The sequence below is a fragment of the Thermobia domestica genome, chromosome 10 (assembly GCF_964235325.1).
Source record: "Thermobia domestica chromosome 10, izTheDome1.hap1.1, whole genome shotgun sequence".
In the NCBI taxonomy this organism is placed as follows: domain Eukaryota; kingdom Metazoa; phylum Arthropoda; class Insecta; order Zygentoma; family Lepismatidae; genus Thermobia; species Thermobia domestica.
In genome coordinates this window covers 115,489,366-115,510,829 of record NC_137463.1, presented here as the reverse complement: position 1 = coordinate 115,510,829, position 21,464 = coordinate 115,489,366, and the positions used below count along the sequence as shown (strand labels likewise).

General features: G+C 33.3%; 1 protein-coding gene across 2 annotated transcripts in view; it reads left to right on the top strand.

The window, feature by feature from the left end:
- The window catches only part of LOC145662668 (uncharacterized), a 148,590-nt gene extending 128,816 nt beyond the window's left edge, over nt 1-19,774 (top strand). For both annotated transcript variants that reach the window (XM_081728470.1, XM_081728469.1), the window contains exon 7: nt 11,551-19,774. In XM_081728470.1, coding sequence (XP_081584596.1) covers nt 11,551-12,232 — 682 coding nt within the window. In that variant the 3' untranslated portion in view covers nt 12,233-19,774. The remainder of the gene's footprint in view (nt 1-11,550) is intronic.
- Nucleotides 19,775-21,464: the final 1,690 nt, after the last annotated feature.

The window sequence follows — 21,464 nt, the reverse complement described above, 5'->3', positions numbered from 1 at the left end:
CTGTAAAAACTGTTGCAGAAGCACCTTAGGATTCTGAAACATGCATATTTGGATAGGGTACATACTAGTTCCTAAGTGAAGTCTTGACCCGACTACGATAGGTCACATAATATTGGAGCTATAGACCTTAAATTCATTTTTTTTTTCATGTTTCTGGCAGTCTATAACTCAGAAAGGAAGCATTTGTGCACCCATGTTGGTCTGTACTTTTTGTCTTATCTTGGTGTCAGGAATCACCTCCCAAAAGTTGTCGGTGTTGCTTTGAAACACCCTGTATATGGACGGATATAGAAAATACTTCTGTTTACGCAATTTCATTCGTAAAAGGCAAAATCGAATACATGAAAGCTTTCATGGCATTCATTGATATTTTAAGTTTACTATACGTAAACTGTCAGCCACTTATTTAAATTGTAAAAACTGCTATTTTTCTTAATTATAAGTAAATGTACGATTCAAAATCTTGAATTAAACTCCAAAATTGAATAACAGGAATGTTTTAGTACTTGTGACGGTTTAAGAATTTTCAACGAACAAAAGTTACGTAACTTATATGATTCTTATGTTCAATAGTACAACCATAGTGTATATTTGTGTATGTACATTCTAAGTATTTTTTATATTTACGGGCAAAAATGCTATTTTAAAGGCATAAGCAATTAATAAGTAGAAGAAAAAATATAAAGATGATTGAAATATTTGTATCATATCAAAATATTTCTCAATTTCGTTGCTATGACGACTTGTTTATCTGTTTGATGTCGTTGTTATGGTAACTAAGAAAGATAGATAGAACGAAGAACCATCTTAAAAAGAATGAATGTATAATATTTTAATGTGACAAACACGATATATGTTAAAAGTGAATATATATATTTGAAAGTGCATAACTGTGTTGTGTGATTCATGATAATCTCGTGAATTGTATAAATACTCAATATATACATTTGGAATCAGGGAATGTAACGTAGCAGAAGAGTTAAAGTTACATATTTATATGGTGCCGGAACCGTGAAACTTTGAGATTAGTCAGAAGTATTTGTAAACTATCTCACTCAGCATCACGGATTATCTTTTACTGAGCAAAAAAAGAAAATATACCGAAGACCTAAAATGAATACCAATACAGGAGTTGAAGATATTCCAGAAATTGAGACTTCAACGAATGTAATTAATCTTTTACGGCAGCTTGGACAGCAGATGAATTCTATGACACAACAGATGGATTCCAAATTGGATACCAAATTGGAACAAGAACACAAAATTTAGATTCCAGATTGGAGCAAATGACACAAGAAATAGGACAGCAGATAGATTCCAGATTAGAACAAGTAACGCAGCAGATAAATACCAAATCGGAAATAACCGACAATAGGACGGAACAAATTATTCATAGCTTTGCGGTGGTGAGAAGTACTGTTGATGCAGTCGAAACGCAAGTCAACGAACATACAAACCAAATTCGAAGACTGCAAGAAGATATTCATACCATTAAAGAGAAAATCAGTACGGCCAAGTGTAATCCTGATCCTCAACGTTGTGTATGAAGAACATAGGAGATCTGAGTCAAGACCCTGTGAAGAAGACAACAACTCATCAGAAGTCTATTCTGAGATGGAGGACAGCATGTCTAATATTGAGGACGAAGAAAGACTACGTCGAAGGAACCATACACACGTAAAACCTCTACATCTAAGGTATTTTAGTACTAATAATAGTCGCGTGAAATTCAGTGAAATAAGATCATTTACTAAATCCAGTGGTAGATCTGAGGACATCCCAGCGAGTACCTTTTTAGAGAAATTTGAGGAAGAGTGTGATCTAATTGGAATGGATTTTGATAAGGCTAACTTTATCAAAATCTTACCGCATATTTTGCTACCACCTTTTTCGATATGGTACAAAGCAATCAGAGGTAGTCTGCGCAATTATTCCGATTTTAAAAGTGCGCTGTTAGCAAATTTCGAGAACGATTTTATGTTAGCAGACCGGGATGCGCAAATTTGAAACCGACGTTTTGATCCTAAAGTGAACAAAAGCCTTACAGATTTTGTAATCTCTGCGTATAATGACTTGAAACAGATCAATCCATATCAGCAGGAATCACGTATTATCGCATCAATAAGAATATTATTACCGTTTAGGCTCTTCGCAATGTATTAATTTTAATCACTTAATAATGATAGTTCAAAATTATGAAAGTCAGACTAGATTACAAGGTAATAATAACAGACTTGGTGGCTCAGTTGTAGTGTTCAGCTCTAGTGCATGGGGTCCTTGGTTCGATCCCAGCTCGCGCCAAGTGAACTTTGTAGTGGACAAACACAGTGCGCGTGGGTTTTCTCGGGGTTCTCCCGTTACCTCCCACTTTTTTAATTCCCTCATTTCATTCATTTCTCATCATCACCGTCTCCTTTAGCCTAGACGGCATATCCACGTTACGTAAAACTTAAAAAAGAACAAGAAGCAACTCCACTCGGATGATTCTATCTCTGTTGCAAGCACAAAATACTATTGTAAGGCATGTTCCTGCGCCAAAGGTGCCCACTTTGAACTAACCTCACTCAAACTCACGCTTACGACATCTTTTTGATCTGAAGCTGACATCTTCTGACATCACGTTCACTCGATGTCACGTTCACAACATCCTTTCGACATCACACTCACTCCACCTCAAACTCACAACATCGTTCAGCATCACGCTCACTTGAGCTCACGCTCATATCATGATTTAAAACTCGCGCTCACTCAACCCCACGCTCACTTCGTGAGTTCCGAACTCATGAGTGCAGACCTCATGAGTTCGGGCACCTTTGTCCTGCGCTACTCAACTTCATCAGTTTTGCCAACCCCGCATAGATCAATTTCGGTCCGTTTTCTTACACGTATCTTATATGTTAAATTTTCCTTGTAGTGTATTCAGAACAAAATTGACTTATAGTGGTGACAACAAATCTTGTTTCAGGCCATTATCGATCCTTACTCGTACTTTATTTTAAGTTTCATTTAAACACATCTTAATTAATCTAGCTTCTTGGAATACTAAGTTCGGTAAGGATGCTACAATATTTCTCTCCTAATCTACTCGTAATTGAACACCTTCCTGAAATCAATAAATAATTATGTGCATGCGTATTTTATTACCATTTCTTCTCGAATGTTGTCGAATGGTAAATATCTGGTCCATAATTGATGGATTTCGCCCTCATTGATAATTCCAATAATTTCATCTGCTAATGGTGTCACTCTTGCTAACGGAAGGTAAAGAGGATATTATGGAATGTTGACAGAAGAGAGGCGCCTTTGTAATTATTACAATCAATTTTGTTACCTTTCTTGTAAATTGGAACATTGGTTGATTTTTTCCACTCTTGTGACAGTTCTTCCTTGTTTCATATGAGGAAAATGAGTTTGTGTATCTCGTTCCACAATTTTTCCTCTCCAGCCAAAACTAATTAAACAGGAATTTCGTCTACGCCCTGACAGTGGTTTCTTTAATTTCTTTATAGCATGAGCTAAATGAAGAAAGAAATAATGTTTTTCTGTAAATTTGACTTCATCGAAACAGATTGTGTTTATAGGCTACACAGGTAAAAGAACTGAGATCGTCTGTTGGGATATCTGAAAGCTAGTATCTTGTTTCCCTTGAAAGGTGAATATATATATATTATCGAATTAGTTTGGGACCATACAATTGTATTTCATAGGTAAATGTTTTTATTTTTACTTATATTTTCAAAATTTCTAACATGTATTTTAAGATAATGAGAAGCGGTAATATGTGATTTCCTATTTCGCCTTATATTCAGAAAATTATTTTAATCAACTTTTAACATTGCAAATTGGCTATAAAGTGAAAGGGGATACGGTGAATAATCTTGTGAGTTCACAATTTTAAGCTTCCTGAGTTATACTCTATAGTCCAGCGTTTCCCAACCTTTTTCAACTTGCGGCACACTACAGGTGTAACTGGAATTCTCGCGGCACACCCATATATATATATAATTACCGTGGTATTTTAATGTGATTACTAATTTCCTTCTTACAGAGAAGAAAGCTCGATCACTGATTTTCCCCCGTGCTAAATCATTATACTTATTTTTCATTCTAATTTTAAAATAGAAAACAATAGCAATGAAATATAGGACTCGGGTTTTTAAAAATCCACTTTCTCTTTCGAAAACTGTATCTAACCTCTAACTAAAAGGGAAGATCACTAAATAACGAACAAATAAACAAATCTTCTATACTTTTAAAACACAAATGTAGGTAATTTGTATTGAATGCTTGCTTTGTTGAATTTATTGAATGATATGTTAAAATTTCAAGTTACGAAATAGTCTGCAACAATAAAGAAGTAATAATGGTCATGACAATGATAAATACGTTTTTCAACATTAAAAATGTACAGAAAAGTAACACAATATGAAATTTAAAATTGTAGATTTATAGTAGAGGTTCATAGTAATGTGAAATATAAATATACATTTTCCCCTGTCTTGCAATTTGGTTCGTATAGAATTAATAATTTGTTTCGATTTTTTCGCGGCACACCAGCGGCCCATTCGCGGCACACCAGTGTGCCGCGGCACACCGGTTGGGAAACGCTGCTATAGTCAAAAGCAAGCGACTGATTAAGGAAATGAATTCGTTATTAATTAAAATAAAATAAAACACGATTACAAGATTTTACCATCGTGGTTCAGTACTGACAAGTAAGCCTTACGTTTGGGTGAATCGAGTTGCTGACTAAGACACATATGAGAAAGTAGTACTAAATGTGGTCAGTATTTCAGTGAAGTTGTAGGTGCGAAGTTCCAGGGGTTTAGGAGATACAGCTACCAGAACATCACATGGAAGTACAGAATAGTCTTCATACAGTTGGAGGTAAAAGCCTTGTAAGACCTCTTGTAACGACAAACGGTGAATAACAAATATATGGGTACATATTAGGACTAGGGGGAAGTCATATAGTAAGAATATACCTGACGGTGGCCATATTGAAATCCGCCATTTTGAATTAACGTTAAGTTTTTAAAATAGGAATAGGGACATGTGATACATGATTTAAGGCGCAAATTTAATCAGAAGAACAATGGTGGCGTTAATTTTGATTTACGCGCAATTGGTAAAAAGTTACAGGGAAATGAAATATTGTTGCAGCATATGTACTCGTATTAGTCCTTTACCCCACCTTGTAAATTTTGTGTTAATGATAATAATTAAATAAAAAGGCAGGTGGATAAATATTAGGTCTATGGTAATAGTTGCCTTGATGGCGGCCATGTTCAAATCCGCCATTTTGAATCAGACAAAAGTTTTAAACAAAACGCATAACATTGATACCTTATTAATAGCAAATTTTACCATAAATCCAACGGTATAACCATTTTTGCTTTATCATTAACCAGCATTTGTTAACGAATAAACAAGTTGCTAATTTAAGGAAAAATGACCAAAGTGGAATTGAGTCATAATTGAACCTGCGTCTTTCTTCCAGAAAAGTCCTCAATTAGTACAATCAGTATGTAATTCAGAAAAGAGTGCATGACTTGCACAAATGCTCTGCTCACAGTGAGCACACCTGACTGATTCAAAATGGCGGATTTGAACATGGCCGCCATCAAGGCAACTCTTGCCATAGACCTAATATTTATCCACCTGCCTTTTTATTTAATTATTATCATTAACACAAAATTTACAAGGTGGGGTAAAGGACTAATACATATGCTGCAACAATATTTCATTTCCCTGTAACTTTTTACTAATTGCGCGTAAATTAAAATTAACGTCACCATTGTTCTTCTGATTAACTTTGCACCTTAAATCATGTATCACATGACCCTATTCCTGTTTTAAAAACTTAACCTTAATTCAAAATGGCTGATTTCAAGATGGCCGCCGTCAGGTATACCCTTACTATATGACTTCCCCCTAGTCCTAATATGTACCCATATATTTGTTATTCACCTTTTGTCGTTACAAGAGGTCTTACAGGGCTTTTACCTCTAACTGTATGAAGACTAGTCTGTATTTCCATGTGATGTTCTGGTAACTGTATCTCCTAAACCCCTGGAGCTTCGCACCTACAACTTCACTGAAATACTGACCACATTTAGTACTACTTTCTCATATGTGTCTCAGTCAGCAACTCGATTCACTCAAACGTAAGGTTTACTTGTGAGATTATTTGAAGATATATCTATTGTTTAAAATAGAATTCGAACCATTACTAGGGTTTTATCAGATGTTGAATACACTCGCTGGAGCTCGAACGTCCGACCTCGCACACAGAAAGTACACGCGTCTCTCACTTGGCCACGAAGGGGAAGGATAAAGCTGAAATCGTTCACAAATATTCGTCTATCATAAAGCTTACACAGTTCCCCCAACTTTTTCTTTTTTTAATTTAGAAGTTACCCTAAAATGCCCTTAAGAAAAGCGATCTATCACTAAGTAATCATTCTTCTTTTTCCATATTTTCATAGTTTGGTGTTTATAAACAATATGCATTTATATACATCAATATAGTTTGTATGACTTTCAGCAACAAAATTGTGTTTGTTCCCTTTTTCAACTAATTGATGGGAGTAATCTTCGATGTCAATAAAACCCCATCTACGATTCCAAATATTGTATCATTTACCGTAACCTTGGGTTACTTGGAAAATCTGGGGCTATTTGGAAAACTGACATTTTTGTGTTATATGGTATAATAATAAGAGAACTATGACAGATACGTTATTTACTTCCAGACCAATGAAAAGTAGGCATCTAAAAGAAACAATATAGACGGCCATAAGTGCTATGTCTTATTTATAGACTGGTCTATAAATTCTTATAGCAATTGATACTTTTTTTTTAAATTTTTTGTAAATTGCCCCTGTCTTTCCGTAATGAAAAGTGATTTTTACCTGGTTGTGCTAAATATAATTGTTTTCAGAAGTTTCCTAATGAGACGAATTAGCTTTACATTTCCACTTCCTTTCTGGGACAATTTCTGATCATTTTTTAAAATTTCCTTCCGGTTTTTTACTAAAATGATGATATTGATCAGGGGGTAGAGAACGATGACATCATTAAAGTTTTGCCTGAAGGTATCTACAGCCGCAGAGAACAAGTTGTTTTTCCATATGACTTTGCAGCAAAGAATTTCAATATGTGAATTTTGTCATCGTACTGTGTTATATTATTATTATTATAACAGTACCATATCATATTTTTGCAAAGAGTTAACGTAAATGTGCACTTGTAAAAATAGTTCCAGGTAATTTTGTAAACCAATGTAAGGCAATCAATGGTCTGATACATACAGAAATTTCATAAAATTATGTGGGTCATGTTTTAGTGTCTTAAAGAAGTCTCAAGAGCTTATGCGTGTATTGGCATTTGCCAAAATTTCCCTTGTATTGTTTGAGAAACTTCAGTTTATAAAAGCATATTGCAAAAACAGTTTTTTACTGGTTCTGTAGACTTCAGGAAGACAAGCTTACCATTGTGGTTAGTTTAGATTAGTTCAACAATTTTTTGTGTTTAACTAAAAAGTTATGCAAGAAAAGTCTCTTTTTTATTTAAAAAAAAGCCTAGGAACACATTACTATAAAAAAAAACACATAGATATGTTACATATCAATCTTCTCAGGAAAGTGTGATCTTGCAAGTGGTTCTTTTCAAGTCGTCCCATCTTTCACACAGCTCTTACTACTATGAAAAGACATATATTTTCCAAGTAGCCCCACTTTTGAGGCTACTTGGAAACAGCACATTTCACTCCTGGGAGGCTTCAATCTCAGTAAAGTTTTGTTATGATTGCAGGAAAACGTAACATGGACTAAGCTCTAGAAACATCACAAAAAGAAAAATTAATTGAAATAAATAACAAGAGGCAGTAGAAGAAAAAGAAAAAAAACTTTCCAAGTAACCCCAGTTTATGGTACCTGCTATGACAAACATCATAAATGTTAGGAAAAAAAATAGACTAGAATATAATTCACATATATTTTCGTCCAGATATATTTTCTTATCTAATTAACTTGATTCCTATTCTTGCAAATTTTCTTCTTTCACCCCTTTTAAAAATAAAAAGTTACGTTTGTACTTTCTAATGCGTAGATTGTATATCGTCACAAACTGTGTAACAATTGTAGCTTCTGTGTTCACTTTTCTGTGGAACCCATTGGAAACTCTTAAATTCTATCGACACACTAAATTGTTCTTCTCGAAGACTGCACAAACTTTACATCTTTTGTCAGAAATGAGGGTAGAAAATATGTAGGAGAACCTTACAGTTAAAAAAATGAAATCTTCAGTTTTACGTCTCATGGTTATGCTATTTAGGTTAAAGGAAACAGACCTACAGTTTAAAGTGGGACCTGAATCACTCTATGATACTTTGCTTTCCCATCGAGAATCGAACCCGAGACCTCGTGGACCAAAGACACAAACGTTATGTGACTAGATCAGCTAGGAAATGTTAATAAAGCTAATAGATCCATGATAAATAGTGGCAAACAGGATTAGCGACGAATAACATACACATTTCACATACATATACTGTACATTTTCCTTCATAAAGTAGCACACTAGACTAAATTAATTTAAGTTTACGTATGAAAACCAATATTTTAGTTGTCTTTAGTGACACTAAATTTAACTAGTTCAAATATATTTTGGTATTATACAAGGTGATTCAAAACAATACCGACAATGTTTGGGAGGTGATTCTTCATACCAAGATAAGACAAAAAGTATAGACCAACCTAGGTGCACAAATGCTTTCCTCAGGGTGCGAAATCGTTTGAAAGTGGTGAGGGGGAAGAGGTTCAACGGTCCACATTAATGCCTGGCTGTGCTTCACGCATGAAGTAGCTGCTCCAAAAAGTTGAAATACTCATTATTATTATTATTATTATTATTATTATTATTATTATTATTATTATTATTATTATTATTATTATTAGCACCGTAGTAGTAGTAGTAGTAATAGTAATACTACTATAATAAATGTCCAAACTAGTGGCCATTGTAATTTAAAATACTTTAATAATGTTATTTATTCATTTAACCTATATTGGTACACTTACATACTAAATTTAATATACACTTCGGTGTGTATGGTCCAGGGTTAGACTCCCGTGGGATCATTGTCCCGTTGTGTTTATCATCATATTGAAGACTGCATTCACGAAAATAGTGGAATGAGATCTAGAAGTCAGAAATAATAGCGTCTGAAGACCGATGTGCTAACCAAACATTAAACCTACGAAGCTGAAGCGCTCCACCTGGCCAGCCATCGATTCCCATGAACTGTAGAATTTGAGTATAGTTTTTATTATTTTTATTTATGAAATTCCCGTTTTTTCGCTAAGTTTTTACTGTTTCATTTTGGTCACTCAGATATCCGGTCACCTATGTATCTGTATAGTATTATTAGCAAGAATATGTTATTATAAATCACAGATATGATTTCAATGCAAATACTTGAAAGCACAACGAAAAGCCGCGTTGCGTAAGTGGTAGAGCGCTCACTTCAGGTGGCTAAGATCTCTGACTTTATCTAGCTCACGCCAAATTCAACTTGTGATATACAAACACTGTGTGTTGAGGTTTTTTCGGGGTCCTCCCGTTTCGTTTCAATTTCTTAACCCACTGCTATCATCCATCTCATCATGACCGTCTTCTTTAGCCTTGGTGGATATTCGTAGGCATTTGCTTTCCACCTCCCCCTCTAGTCTAATATTGGTGTCCCTCCCTACATATTTTGGTGAGGGGGAAATGCAAGCATAACATTTTTGGTGGGGGCAAATTCCCCCCGCCCCCCGGGATTTCGCACCCTGGATTTCTTTGGGAGTTATAGGCTGCCGAAAACATGAAAATGTGAAGTTTAAAGGTCCATAGCTCCAAAACTATGGGACGTACCGTAGTCTGGTCAAGACTTCACTTAGGATTTAATATGTGCGCAATCCAAAAATTCAGATTCCTAATGTACTCATAAAACACTTTTTATAGAGGGAGTTTGATTACAGGCATATAATTTGAAGTACTCACCAACTACCTCTATAAACATTGTTGCGGAAGTGCCGCAGGATTCTGAAATATGGATATTTGGATAGGGGATAGAGCACATACTAGTTCCTAAGTGAAGTCTTGACCTCACTACGGTAGGTCCCACAGTTTTGGAGCTATGGACCTTTAAAGTTTTTGTTTTGTTTTCGGCAGCCTATAACTCCGAAAGGAAACATTTGTGCACCCTGGTTGGTCTATACTTTTTGTCTTATCTTGGTGTCAGGAATCACCTTTCAAACGTTGTCGATGTTGTTTCGAAACATCCTGTATATATTGATTTATGTGTATCTGAGTGTGTGTAGAGAGACAATAATTATAATTTCCCTATATATATATATATATATATATATAGGGAAATTATAATTATTGTCTCTTTATATATGGTGTTAAAGAACTATACCGACAAACTGTGAGAGGTGATTTCTCAAATCAAAATAACAGAAAAAGTTCATGTGGACCTATGGCGTAAAGTGCATAGCTTCAGAGCTAGGGCTGTCCAAAATCGCGAAACAGCCAAATTTCAGCAGGCCCTATTTCGAATTCCAGGAACTGTGGATGATGGTCCTTATCAACGTAAAGGAAGCCACGCATACACAATCCAAAAGTGCATATTTCGTCAATTTTCAATAGGTCTACAGGATGTAATTCTCAGATATGCTCTCAATAGAATTTTTAGATATACCTTGATTTCAAGGAGGGTCAAAAGTAGGCAGAAGGTAAGCCTTGACAACAATGGACATCCCAATGCTTTCGCGAGCAGCGCACACACTTTCCCGAGTAGCAGCAACCGTGCTCCTGACGATCCTTAACACTTCCAAGATCGCGCCAAAGGATTCTGTGTTCACTCCTATCAAGGCTTATCGTTTGCCTACTTTGGACCAATCTTAAAGTCAGAGCATATCTCAAAATTCGGTTGATGGTATATCTGGGAATTTCTCCCCGTACGGAATACTCTGTACACCCGCTGAAAATTAATGAAATATGCATTTTTGGATTGCGTATCCTTGACATCCTTTATGCTGAAAAGAACCACCATCCACAGTTTCTGGAATTCGAAATCGGGCCTGTTGAAATTTGGCTTTTTCGCGATTTTCGACATCCCTAGCTCTGAAACTATGCACTTTTGCCCACAGGTCCATATGATTTTTTTTTTTTTGATGTGAGGAATTATCTCTTACATTTTGTTGGTATAGTTCATTAACACCCTGTATATATATATATATATATATATATATATATATATATATATATATATATATATATATATATATATATATATATATGTTCGAAACACACTTAATATAATAATTTTTAATAGTTTCTTCTTTGGATTACTCATATACCAAACGTTGGTGCTTAGGCAAATAATACTCAATTAAACCCTAGCTATTTAATACCCAATTAAAACTAAGAAACATTGATTCATTTAAATCTGTCGAAAATAATAATATTGTAAGCTGTATGTTCTCGCATTGTTTGTTTCAGTGATGGAGCTGGGATTCAACCAGATCAAAGGATTTTGGATCCTAAGAAGGGTCCAATTAGGAAAACAGTTGGCGTTCGCAGCCTGCCCAAACTGGACAAACGAAGAGGTAGACATAATCATGGGAGACACTCCAAAAACGGAAATGACGCGTCATCTAATATGGGCGGGAAGAGGTTATCACGGCAGAAAACCGAAAGAGAAACAGAAGGAGAAAAAGAAGGAGAAGCAGAAGAAGATGATGAGGCTGCTGATGTAACAGAAAAGACAACTGTCGGAGACGAAGACGAGAACGCAGATGAGGGTGGAGAAGAAGTACCGTCAGAAACGAAAGAAGAACCAGAAGACCAAAAACAAACATCTGAAGATCAACCGGACAATTGTGATATTCTTAGGCTGGATGACGATGATGAACAGCAGGGAATCATAAACAATGATAATGAACTGAACAATGAACACAATGATGAGGACAATCACAATCCTTCTGTGGAAGAAAATAACAATGTGGATATTTTGGTGATTCATGACAATGAGGGGGAAGAACATCATGAAGAAACTGAAGGGAGAAATACTCCTTACAGCCCTATCAGAGCGCGCGAATCCGAAGATAGGAATGATGATAGACCAAAATCGGAGTCTCCAAAACCAGCTACCTCAAAGGAGCAAAGCTTTGAACGCCAATAAATTATTCTAAAGATATGCGATAATAAGCATCTGTAACATTTAGAAGTCTTTCCGAACAAATATCTTTAAAAAATAAGATTTTTGCATATATTTTTGTAACATTACACTACATTAACACTTAATCATTTATGAAGATATTCGAATTGTAATAGTAAAATTACATACTTAATATTACATGTTAGGATAGTTAGTCTCTAGTTAAATTATTAATTTTCTTACATTTAGTGGGGGAGAGACCAAAGTTCGATCCCGATGGGACTACAGGAGAGCTGTATGTCCAGATTTCATATAGCCTCAGTTCTGCAATCGGATAGTAAATTTCATACATTCATGTGTCAAATATGCATTAGAAATTAACTCATACTTTTAATATCATCAATGACTTTAAACAGGTTGAAACATTGTCAATGACTTCTGTACTTAAGTTCTCATTCTAACTAATTTGTGTTGATCTCGTATAAAACTTGGTGAGCTTGCTGAAATGAGAGCTTCGTTACTTGTGTAATTTACACTTAGAATATGGAACATAATATTCGCATATCAAAATTAGGGATTCCTAAAGTTTGTTCTATTACTTACTCTGTTACTAATACATTAGTTCAACAAGGACGGATAGTGCATAAGGAAAAGTAAATGTTAAATTGTTTTCACGATTTGATTTGTCATTGATTAGAAGGACATGTTTAAGTACAGGCAGCCTTATAGAACGTCTACATCTGTATGTCCCTCCGTCTTTCCGTCTGGCTGTCGATGGTATCAAAGCGGAAAAGATAAGAGATAACGAGAAACGAAAAATGTGTCCCGAAAATTGGTTCCAGCTTCTCTCTTAGCCCTCTATTCAAACCAAAAGTTGTAGAAAACAGCCATTTACGGTTTTAATGTTGATTACAATACAGCAAAACCGGTAGTAGCGAAAAGCGGTTACTTGAAGTGGATTCAGTGTATAAAGAATGGGTTATATCTATTTACTAAAATGAGAAATAGTAGAGATTTACTGCGAATTCCGGTTTCAATACTTATTCCGATAGAGTGAAATGGTATAGAAGGCTAACGGTTTTTAATATGAATTCAGGATCCCAAAAATAGATTCCATCTCAGCTCTTATTCTTCTATCAAAACTGAAAGTAGTGAAGCTAACAGCGTAATTCCCGGTATCAATATCAATTCCTATAGAGCAAAAGTTACAAGAGAAAACGACTAACTTTATTTCATATGGATTCAGCGTTCCGAGAATAGGTTTCATCTCCGATTTCATCTCTCCAATGCAACCAGAAGTCATGGATCCTCTTTTCAATGTTGCATACCCGTAATTTAAAAGTTCTACTGCGGTTTCACAACGTGAAACGAAACTCACTTATTTTCATTTATTTTGCTGGTTGACTGTTGTCAATCACTGGCGCGAATCCCAAGAGGATGAGGAGGGCATGTTCCCCTCAATCTTGAAACTAAGGAGGATTGTCCTCACCCCAATAATCCGGTTTGAAATGTGTTTTTTGGGGAGAAATGTGAGTATTTGTGTCGGACTGACACAAAGGAAACTGAAATGATATTGATTTCTCCTGACTTTTCCATTTTTTTTTAAAAAAAAGAATCGTATTCTTTAATATTTCAAACTGAACCTCATGCTCTGGCGTGTTAAGTAGTCTCATCGATCTGTATTAATTCCACTTCCGATACTTAGGCACAAATTGCAGTAAGTGGTAGAAGATGAATATGTCTCTCTCTTATGTTGGAAAATTGTCTCCTTATTTGTTTAATTCCTGTAACGATTCCTATAATGCTATTGAAATCATCAGTTTGCTCAAATAAGAGTATTATTGCGTCATTCATAATTGATTTTCTTTCTTCATACTTTTGGGGAAGTTATTATTTATATTATTATAAAACAAGTGTCCTAAAATTTTAATGTGGATCATTGCGGATGCCTAAGTAGAAACATAGCAATTATAAATGTGTATGTATTCAAATTTCAGAAGTGTTCACGGCACTGGTTTGTAATACTGATATTTACCATTACTTTATCTAGATCGCCTGATATGTAATGTACAATAGGTTCACTTCAGAAATCAGATTCACCTACCGTAATATGAATCTCATCTCCCAGCCCCTAGAATAAACCTCAAATCTGCCCGCCTCCCAATGTTGACAACTCTGCTCCCCTGATCCTCCACAGCATTGTTTTTCAACTTCATAAACATTTTGAACATCACTTGGAAAAAAAAAAAAAAGATTATGGGAACGGTCTTACTCCTTTCCCTCTTCCAATGTTGAAGACAGATTTGCACCGATGCTGTCAATATATATTACAGTGGTGTCCAATTATAATGAGCCTGAGGGCCATAAGCGCCTTTACTAGTAAGGTGGAGGGCCGCAGCTAATAACAATAATAATAATAATAATAATACACTACAAAAAAATATACAAATGTATTTGAAATATTACATACCTATTTAATGTCACAAATGAGGGTGACTAGCAGCGTTTACAAGGTCCGTATACATCCATCCCTGTTATTGCGAGCCGCAGAAATGAAAGAGAAGAATCTCCAAGGCAGCTTCTAAAGCGAGTCTTCACAATTTTCATGGTGGAAAGTGCACTTTCACACAAATATGAACTCTCAAACACTGACACTCTTTTCCGACCAAAGTCACAAACTTTAGTGAAAGTTATTGTAGTGGATACCCGCGCCTTTTTGTTTAACAGAAGCACTAAATGGATGCCTTATTTTGAAAGAGAAAGAAAACATTAAAAGAATAAATAAATATAAATAAAAATAGTGCCAGTAATAACAATCGTAAATCGTGAGAGCTTTGTGGACCGCAGAAAATGGTTTGGCGGGCCGCCATTTGGGCAGCACCGAACCTGATCTCGGGATATAAAGGACATGGCATAATCAGTATTATACTTCGATCACCTTCACGCCTTAGAACTCCCCAAGAGATTCATGTGACAGAAGCTGGGTAACCTTCTAAGTTTTTGGACGAAGATGGAATGAAAGAATACATCGCCTTCTCATCGAGAACCGAATCTAGGTCACCTTTTACCGACTATACCCCAATGGCTCTTCCCTAACTAGTAAAATAAGAAACAAAATGCTGGAGAGTAGATTTAAAAATTACCCTGTTATATTTATTTAAATTTTGATTTCGTCTATTTGAATTTTAATTCTCTCAACCTGAAGTCAGAAAATGTTTCGATACCAACCAGAAAAAAAAATCTGATTTTGTTTTCAGACATAATAATTTGTGTAAATTGTACGAAGCAAGAAAGGAATATAGCCTACACGTTATTTCAACAAGGAGTAAAACTAGTGAAGTTATCGTGTATCGTTATCTATTGGAAGTTTGATAGTAAAACTGAATGTTACTTTATCATTCAGGTTCTCTGATCTTATTTACAAATCGTGGTGCAAATCAGAGGCGCGGCCACGTAGGGGGTCTACCGAGTCCAGATCTCTCCTCCAAGACTTCGTAACTCGACTTATATTAGTATATTTTCTTAATAAAACTATATTTAGCAGAGAAATTATTGATGTAAATTTGTAATCTAAAGACTTGATCTTACACTTGATCTATACTCCCCCTTTTCATATACTAAAAGCAATCTAGCTCTATCATTTTTTCCGAGAATATGATATGTAATAGTACTTAACAATTACTTAGTCTTTTCGGATACAGAATAACACCTGTTAGTAACATTGACGTAATTTCTTGTAGTGCTGGACCGGGACTTCAATGATGAGTGAGATAGTTTAGATTTCCCTAAACCTTTTTTCATTTTTACCGGTTGTTTCTGTTGCTGGCAATATCTTTATAAACAAAACTGATTTTAGTTCGGACTATCTTTCAACTGTTACAAGTGCTGTTTATCGTTCGTAAATGTTTATACTTGATGTTTACTATGCTGTAAATAGTGAATATAAACAATATATATATATATATATATATATATATATATATATATACGAAGCTCGTATGCTTCATATATATTTTCCTTTAGAATATTTGAGCTGAAATATGTAATAATTTTTATATTTTAAGGTCTTACAAAATATGTGTCAAGCTGATGTAATCATCATCCGTTACTGTAATAACAAAAAAAAAAGATGTAAATAATAATTTCGTATCTGTATTTATATATAATTATTACTATACATTTTGTTTTACATGCGTATTTACATTTTAATATCTGAATTTTGTCCTTAATGGATAGTTTCTATTTTCACTGTAGTGACATAGAATGAAAAGAAAAAGTAAGAAAAAAGATAACTGAGGTACAAGGAAACCCTTCAAACTAGAGAAAGAGTACTTAGGCATAAACATAGAAGAAAACAAATTAAAAGCCTACGGAACACTGATCACATAAACGAATACTAACTAATAAAAATAAAATTCATAAGAGATTAGCTTTATAGTTCCTAAGAGATTAGAGATTAGCCACTAAATAAAATGCAAAATATGAAATAATCAAATAAAATTCATAAAAAATTCTAATATTTGTTTAACGATACATATTTAAATTTGAAACTTTCACCAAATAATTTGTTGTTAATAATATACTGTCATGCTAAGAGTAAATATGTGAGTGTGACAAAAGAAGAAAAGCCAATAACAAAAAACTGGTAATAAAGCATTACATGTGACGTAGCTGTCATGTCAAATTCAATGCAAAATTCGAAAAATATGTTACGTGGGTAAAGAATTTCATTTCATCCTGAGAAATAGTCTTTCGGAGTGGTATTGGCCATGGTCAAGGTAACTCGGTAAAGTGAATGTTCAGGTAAGTATTATGTCTTTAAAACTGAACTTCCTCATGGCTAAGCAACTAGCGACCCGCCTTTGGCGACTTAGATCCGGGTTCGATTCCCGACAGTAGCTCATGTATTACAAAACCCACGTGAAGCTGTAGGCCAACGTCTCATACAGCTTCACTGCTGGAAGTGCACTAAACTGAAAATCAAATCAAAATCAAATATCTTTAAAACTGATTAAACAGAAAAAGAAACAAACTATCTGGCTTAGACTAAATTCCGCTCAATTTCATAAAGTCTAATGAATGTTTAAATGTAAATATTTTCTTCGAATACGTGAAATATTGAAGAAAATTTGTTGAATTTGAGCCAAATTGAGCATTTTTTCTTTTCGTTCTGGAATAAAAGAAATTAACCACGTATGTCATAATCTATGTATTCCATGTACAAATAAGGAAGTTCTTGATAGAAATGAAAATTATCGAATGGTTGAAAGTATAATAATAATAATAATAATGATAATAATAATAATAATAATAATAATAATAATAATAATAATAATAATAATAATAATAGCAATCGATTTATAAAGAATTTGCCAAAGGATGGTTTCATAAATCAATAGAAATATACAAATCAGATTTTTTCCAGAGTTCCCAAGGTTTCCTTGAGAAAGTGGCACATCTTACTGTCAGGAAAACTTGTCTTTTGTGTGGGAAGGTAATAGTGTAATAAAATTAATAATAGACCTAATAATAATAATAATAATAATAATAATAATAATAATAATAATAATAATAATAATAATAATAATAATAATAATAATAATAATAATAATAATAGTGGTAACACCACAACATTATTATTTTGAGAATATTTAGATATACTTTATACACAGTTTTATGCAGCTGATTGATACAAAGGTTTCAATTGTTCTGAAACCTATGCATATTTTCAATAAACATCAAATCTTCATCCGATAAGAAGTGTTATTTGTGATTCTAAAATAATGTACTTTCAACAAGTGTTATTTCTTTTCAAAACGTTACAAAAATAGGATTCCAGTGATTGCAAATATTTTAATATTTAAGAATTTCCGTCGGAAGCAATGACAAGAAAATTATTTTTGTGGTGAGAATATGTATTTAAATATAACGAGATTATATTTCCTTCACTAATTCAGTAATAGGGTAAGATAAATACCACAATACCAAGTAATGGTTTCCTACTGTAGATAAAGTATTATGTGATAACAAGAGCTGAAATTATTGTTAGTATATTGGTGTATTATTAGTAGATTCTTATTAGGATGTAATCTAATAAGAACTATACTTCACTTTTCTCAAGAAAACAACTTATTCTGTGAGAATTGTATGTGAAATCTAGTAATTAAGGTAGTGAGGAAAACCACAGATCCAGCTGCAGCCTCGATCAAAGTGGGACTCCTAGATATAATTGTTTAGATAAGTACTATTTAAACAATATTTATACAGAAATGCAGAAATTCTCAAAGTTAGATTGTTATATAAATTATTATTAATAAGTCATGTCATTAACAGTTAAATTTCACAAATTTGTTCAAACAAATATTTAATAAGAAACTTTTGTACATTTACTTCACGAATAACAATAAAAATTTACAATAATAAAATTTACAATTAAACTATACAAACTGTTAGTAACTCTAATTTTAGTAACGTGTTTACATAGACATTTAATATGAACTATTGTACACTTTCGCAGTGAACTCAATTGAACTATCCAAAATTTTGCGTGCATTAATATCACTAATGAACGCTTGAAAACTATCCGTCCCAGATTATGTATTTATTCAGTAATCTAAGCTGCTTAATATGTAATTAAACTTGCATTACTTGTGTCAATGATTGATTATAATAGAATAATTTGAAGATTTCAAGTATCTATGGTCGCCATTTCTAACAACAATTTTTCACATAGTTTGTAAAAATGTTATCAATATACATCAACAAAAAGATAAGATGTAAAGTGATCTGAAATTATTTTACTTGAATAAAATGTAATATATTGTATATAATGTAATGTATGTGCATCTTCTCAAGTATGAGAAAGTACAAATCAAATGATTAAGCGCAGAAAACATTTGAAATGATCATATGTAAATAATACTATTTTTTTAATGAAGCGCTTATCCCCAGTGTTTAGGAAGCAATTCGAAAGCCCTAACATCGCTACTGAATTAAGGTTGATAATATTCAATACACGAACCTTAAAGAAGTAAACTACTGTTGTATTAATTGCGTAATTTTGTCACAGGTAACATAGAACGAGACCTTGACTGAAGACAGTTCACCATATAATATTTTTTAAACACTTTGTCAACATATATTTAATTAACTTTTCTGCATCAGTAAATTAGTGTAAAAGTACAGTTATGGCTCATGTCACGAAGCAACTATTTTTTACAATATGCAGATAAATTAGGTACTTACGCTTACCAGACAAGTAACCAACAAGAAAACTGTAATAAACATCAGTTTATCATTTCAAATAAACTCGGAAATGCAATTGTATGTTCCTGTTTGAATCTGGCCATTAGTATACAGATGCAATCAGTTCCAGGACTTTACTGGAACTGTACGTATGTAGCTATATAATATTTGAGCTTTCTGTAATGACAAGCAATATACGAAAATTTCTTATAATAACAAACGTTTATCAAGTTATTGTGGTTACATGAAAATAATGATTAAGAATGATCTGCGGAACAATCGCTGTAAAAATTATACAATTTCATATTTACATTGCTTTGATACTTCGATATATATATATATATATATATATATATATATATATATATATATATATATATATATATATATTGTTTGGAGAAAGTTTATGGGAGAATAATAATATTAATGAACAAAAAAACAGAGAAAGTTAATGTCAATGCCAGTGAAAGTTAATGACAAGTAATAGAAATTCTTTTCTATTTTCTGTTTCAAATGAAATTGTCAAGTTATTTCAAATAGCACCTTCGTCTGAGTTCTATTGTTAAATTTAAATGCAATTAAATTAACTGTAACTATGGAAGCAAGAGATAATTGTAAATAATGGGTTAGTAAAAATATGAAGTAATTCTTAAAATAATTTTAAACGTATTTGTGTATTTCTGATTGAATATAATAAAATAAATTCCGAAATTTATTAGAAATGCAAGTGTGATAATAATAATTCGAGAGACATAGAATGAAATTCTGTATTCGAAACATGTATCCTAATAGTGAGAACACAAATGACGCGTTATTTTGTATTTTGGTAAACATATTTTATACGTGTATTTTATAGAAATCTTCATATTTTTTACATTTTGCGCATTTCTTAATACTTAATTTCTATAAAGCAAAGGTAAACTTCTACCCCTTCATCAAGCCATAAAGGCAAGCGAAATACCCTTCCTCCCATTCTAGGAGCAGATGAGAGGAAGTTTCGTTATCGTGAGTATTTCGGGTTTTGGCTCCAACTAGAACTTTCGAGAACATATTAATTTATTTGATTACTGCATATCTGGTTGTATTATCCTACCCTTACAACTTTAACACAACTAGCTGTATACATGGGCCTAATTGAAGCATACCACCGAATAATGCTGTATGAAACATTTTGGAATGTGTTCAGTTGCCAATGGAATCAAGTGCTGTACGGCGCATGACGGACATATACTGAAGTACTTGTTTCTCATTGACCAAGTGATTTGCACTAATATACTGGCAAACTGATCTCTGAATATACTACAGTTTTTTTTTTCTCAAATTCGCTGAAATGAAACATACAGCATTACTCGATGGGATGCTTCAATTTTTAAAAAGATATTTAAGTAATTATATAAGTAATTTATTTATGATACATTAAACTGAAATGATTGCTTTGTGTCTTTCAAAGTCTATCATTCAAATGTCATAGTTTCATTATATAAAAATATACTTTTTCTTAAAATTTTATTCATACTTTGCCTTGTTATTAATATTCTTTGAAAGTTCTTGAAAATATTAATTGTACAGACGAAATATCTGAAATAATTAACATTTTGAAAAATGTAAAATATATATATTTTACACTTATATTCATGTTAGTATTACTTACACAATAAAGTATTTTAGTTATTTAAAAAATACATATTCTTCGTTTTCTTAAAATATTACCTTATTTAATTCATAATCAGATATTACTAATGGCTTCTAGAAAAACTTTTGTAGATCCTATTTGATGTCTCCTTGTATATCCTTGATTTATTTTTTTTTTTTTTTAACGGAATTAAATCTTCCAATATGCTATTCTGTTTTCAAATTGCATTCCTTGATTTATCTTGATTTGAACATCTTATATACGTCTGTTTAGGCAGCCTCCCCACCTCTTCGAATTTCACCAAAATAATCTCAAAAGTTTGTGCATCGTTCATGCACAACAGAACGTGTGAGATATTAGCGTATCAAGTGAGCGCCA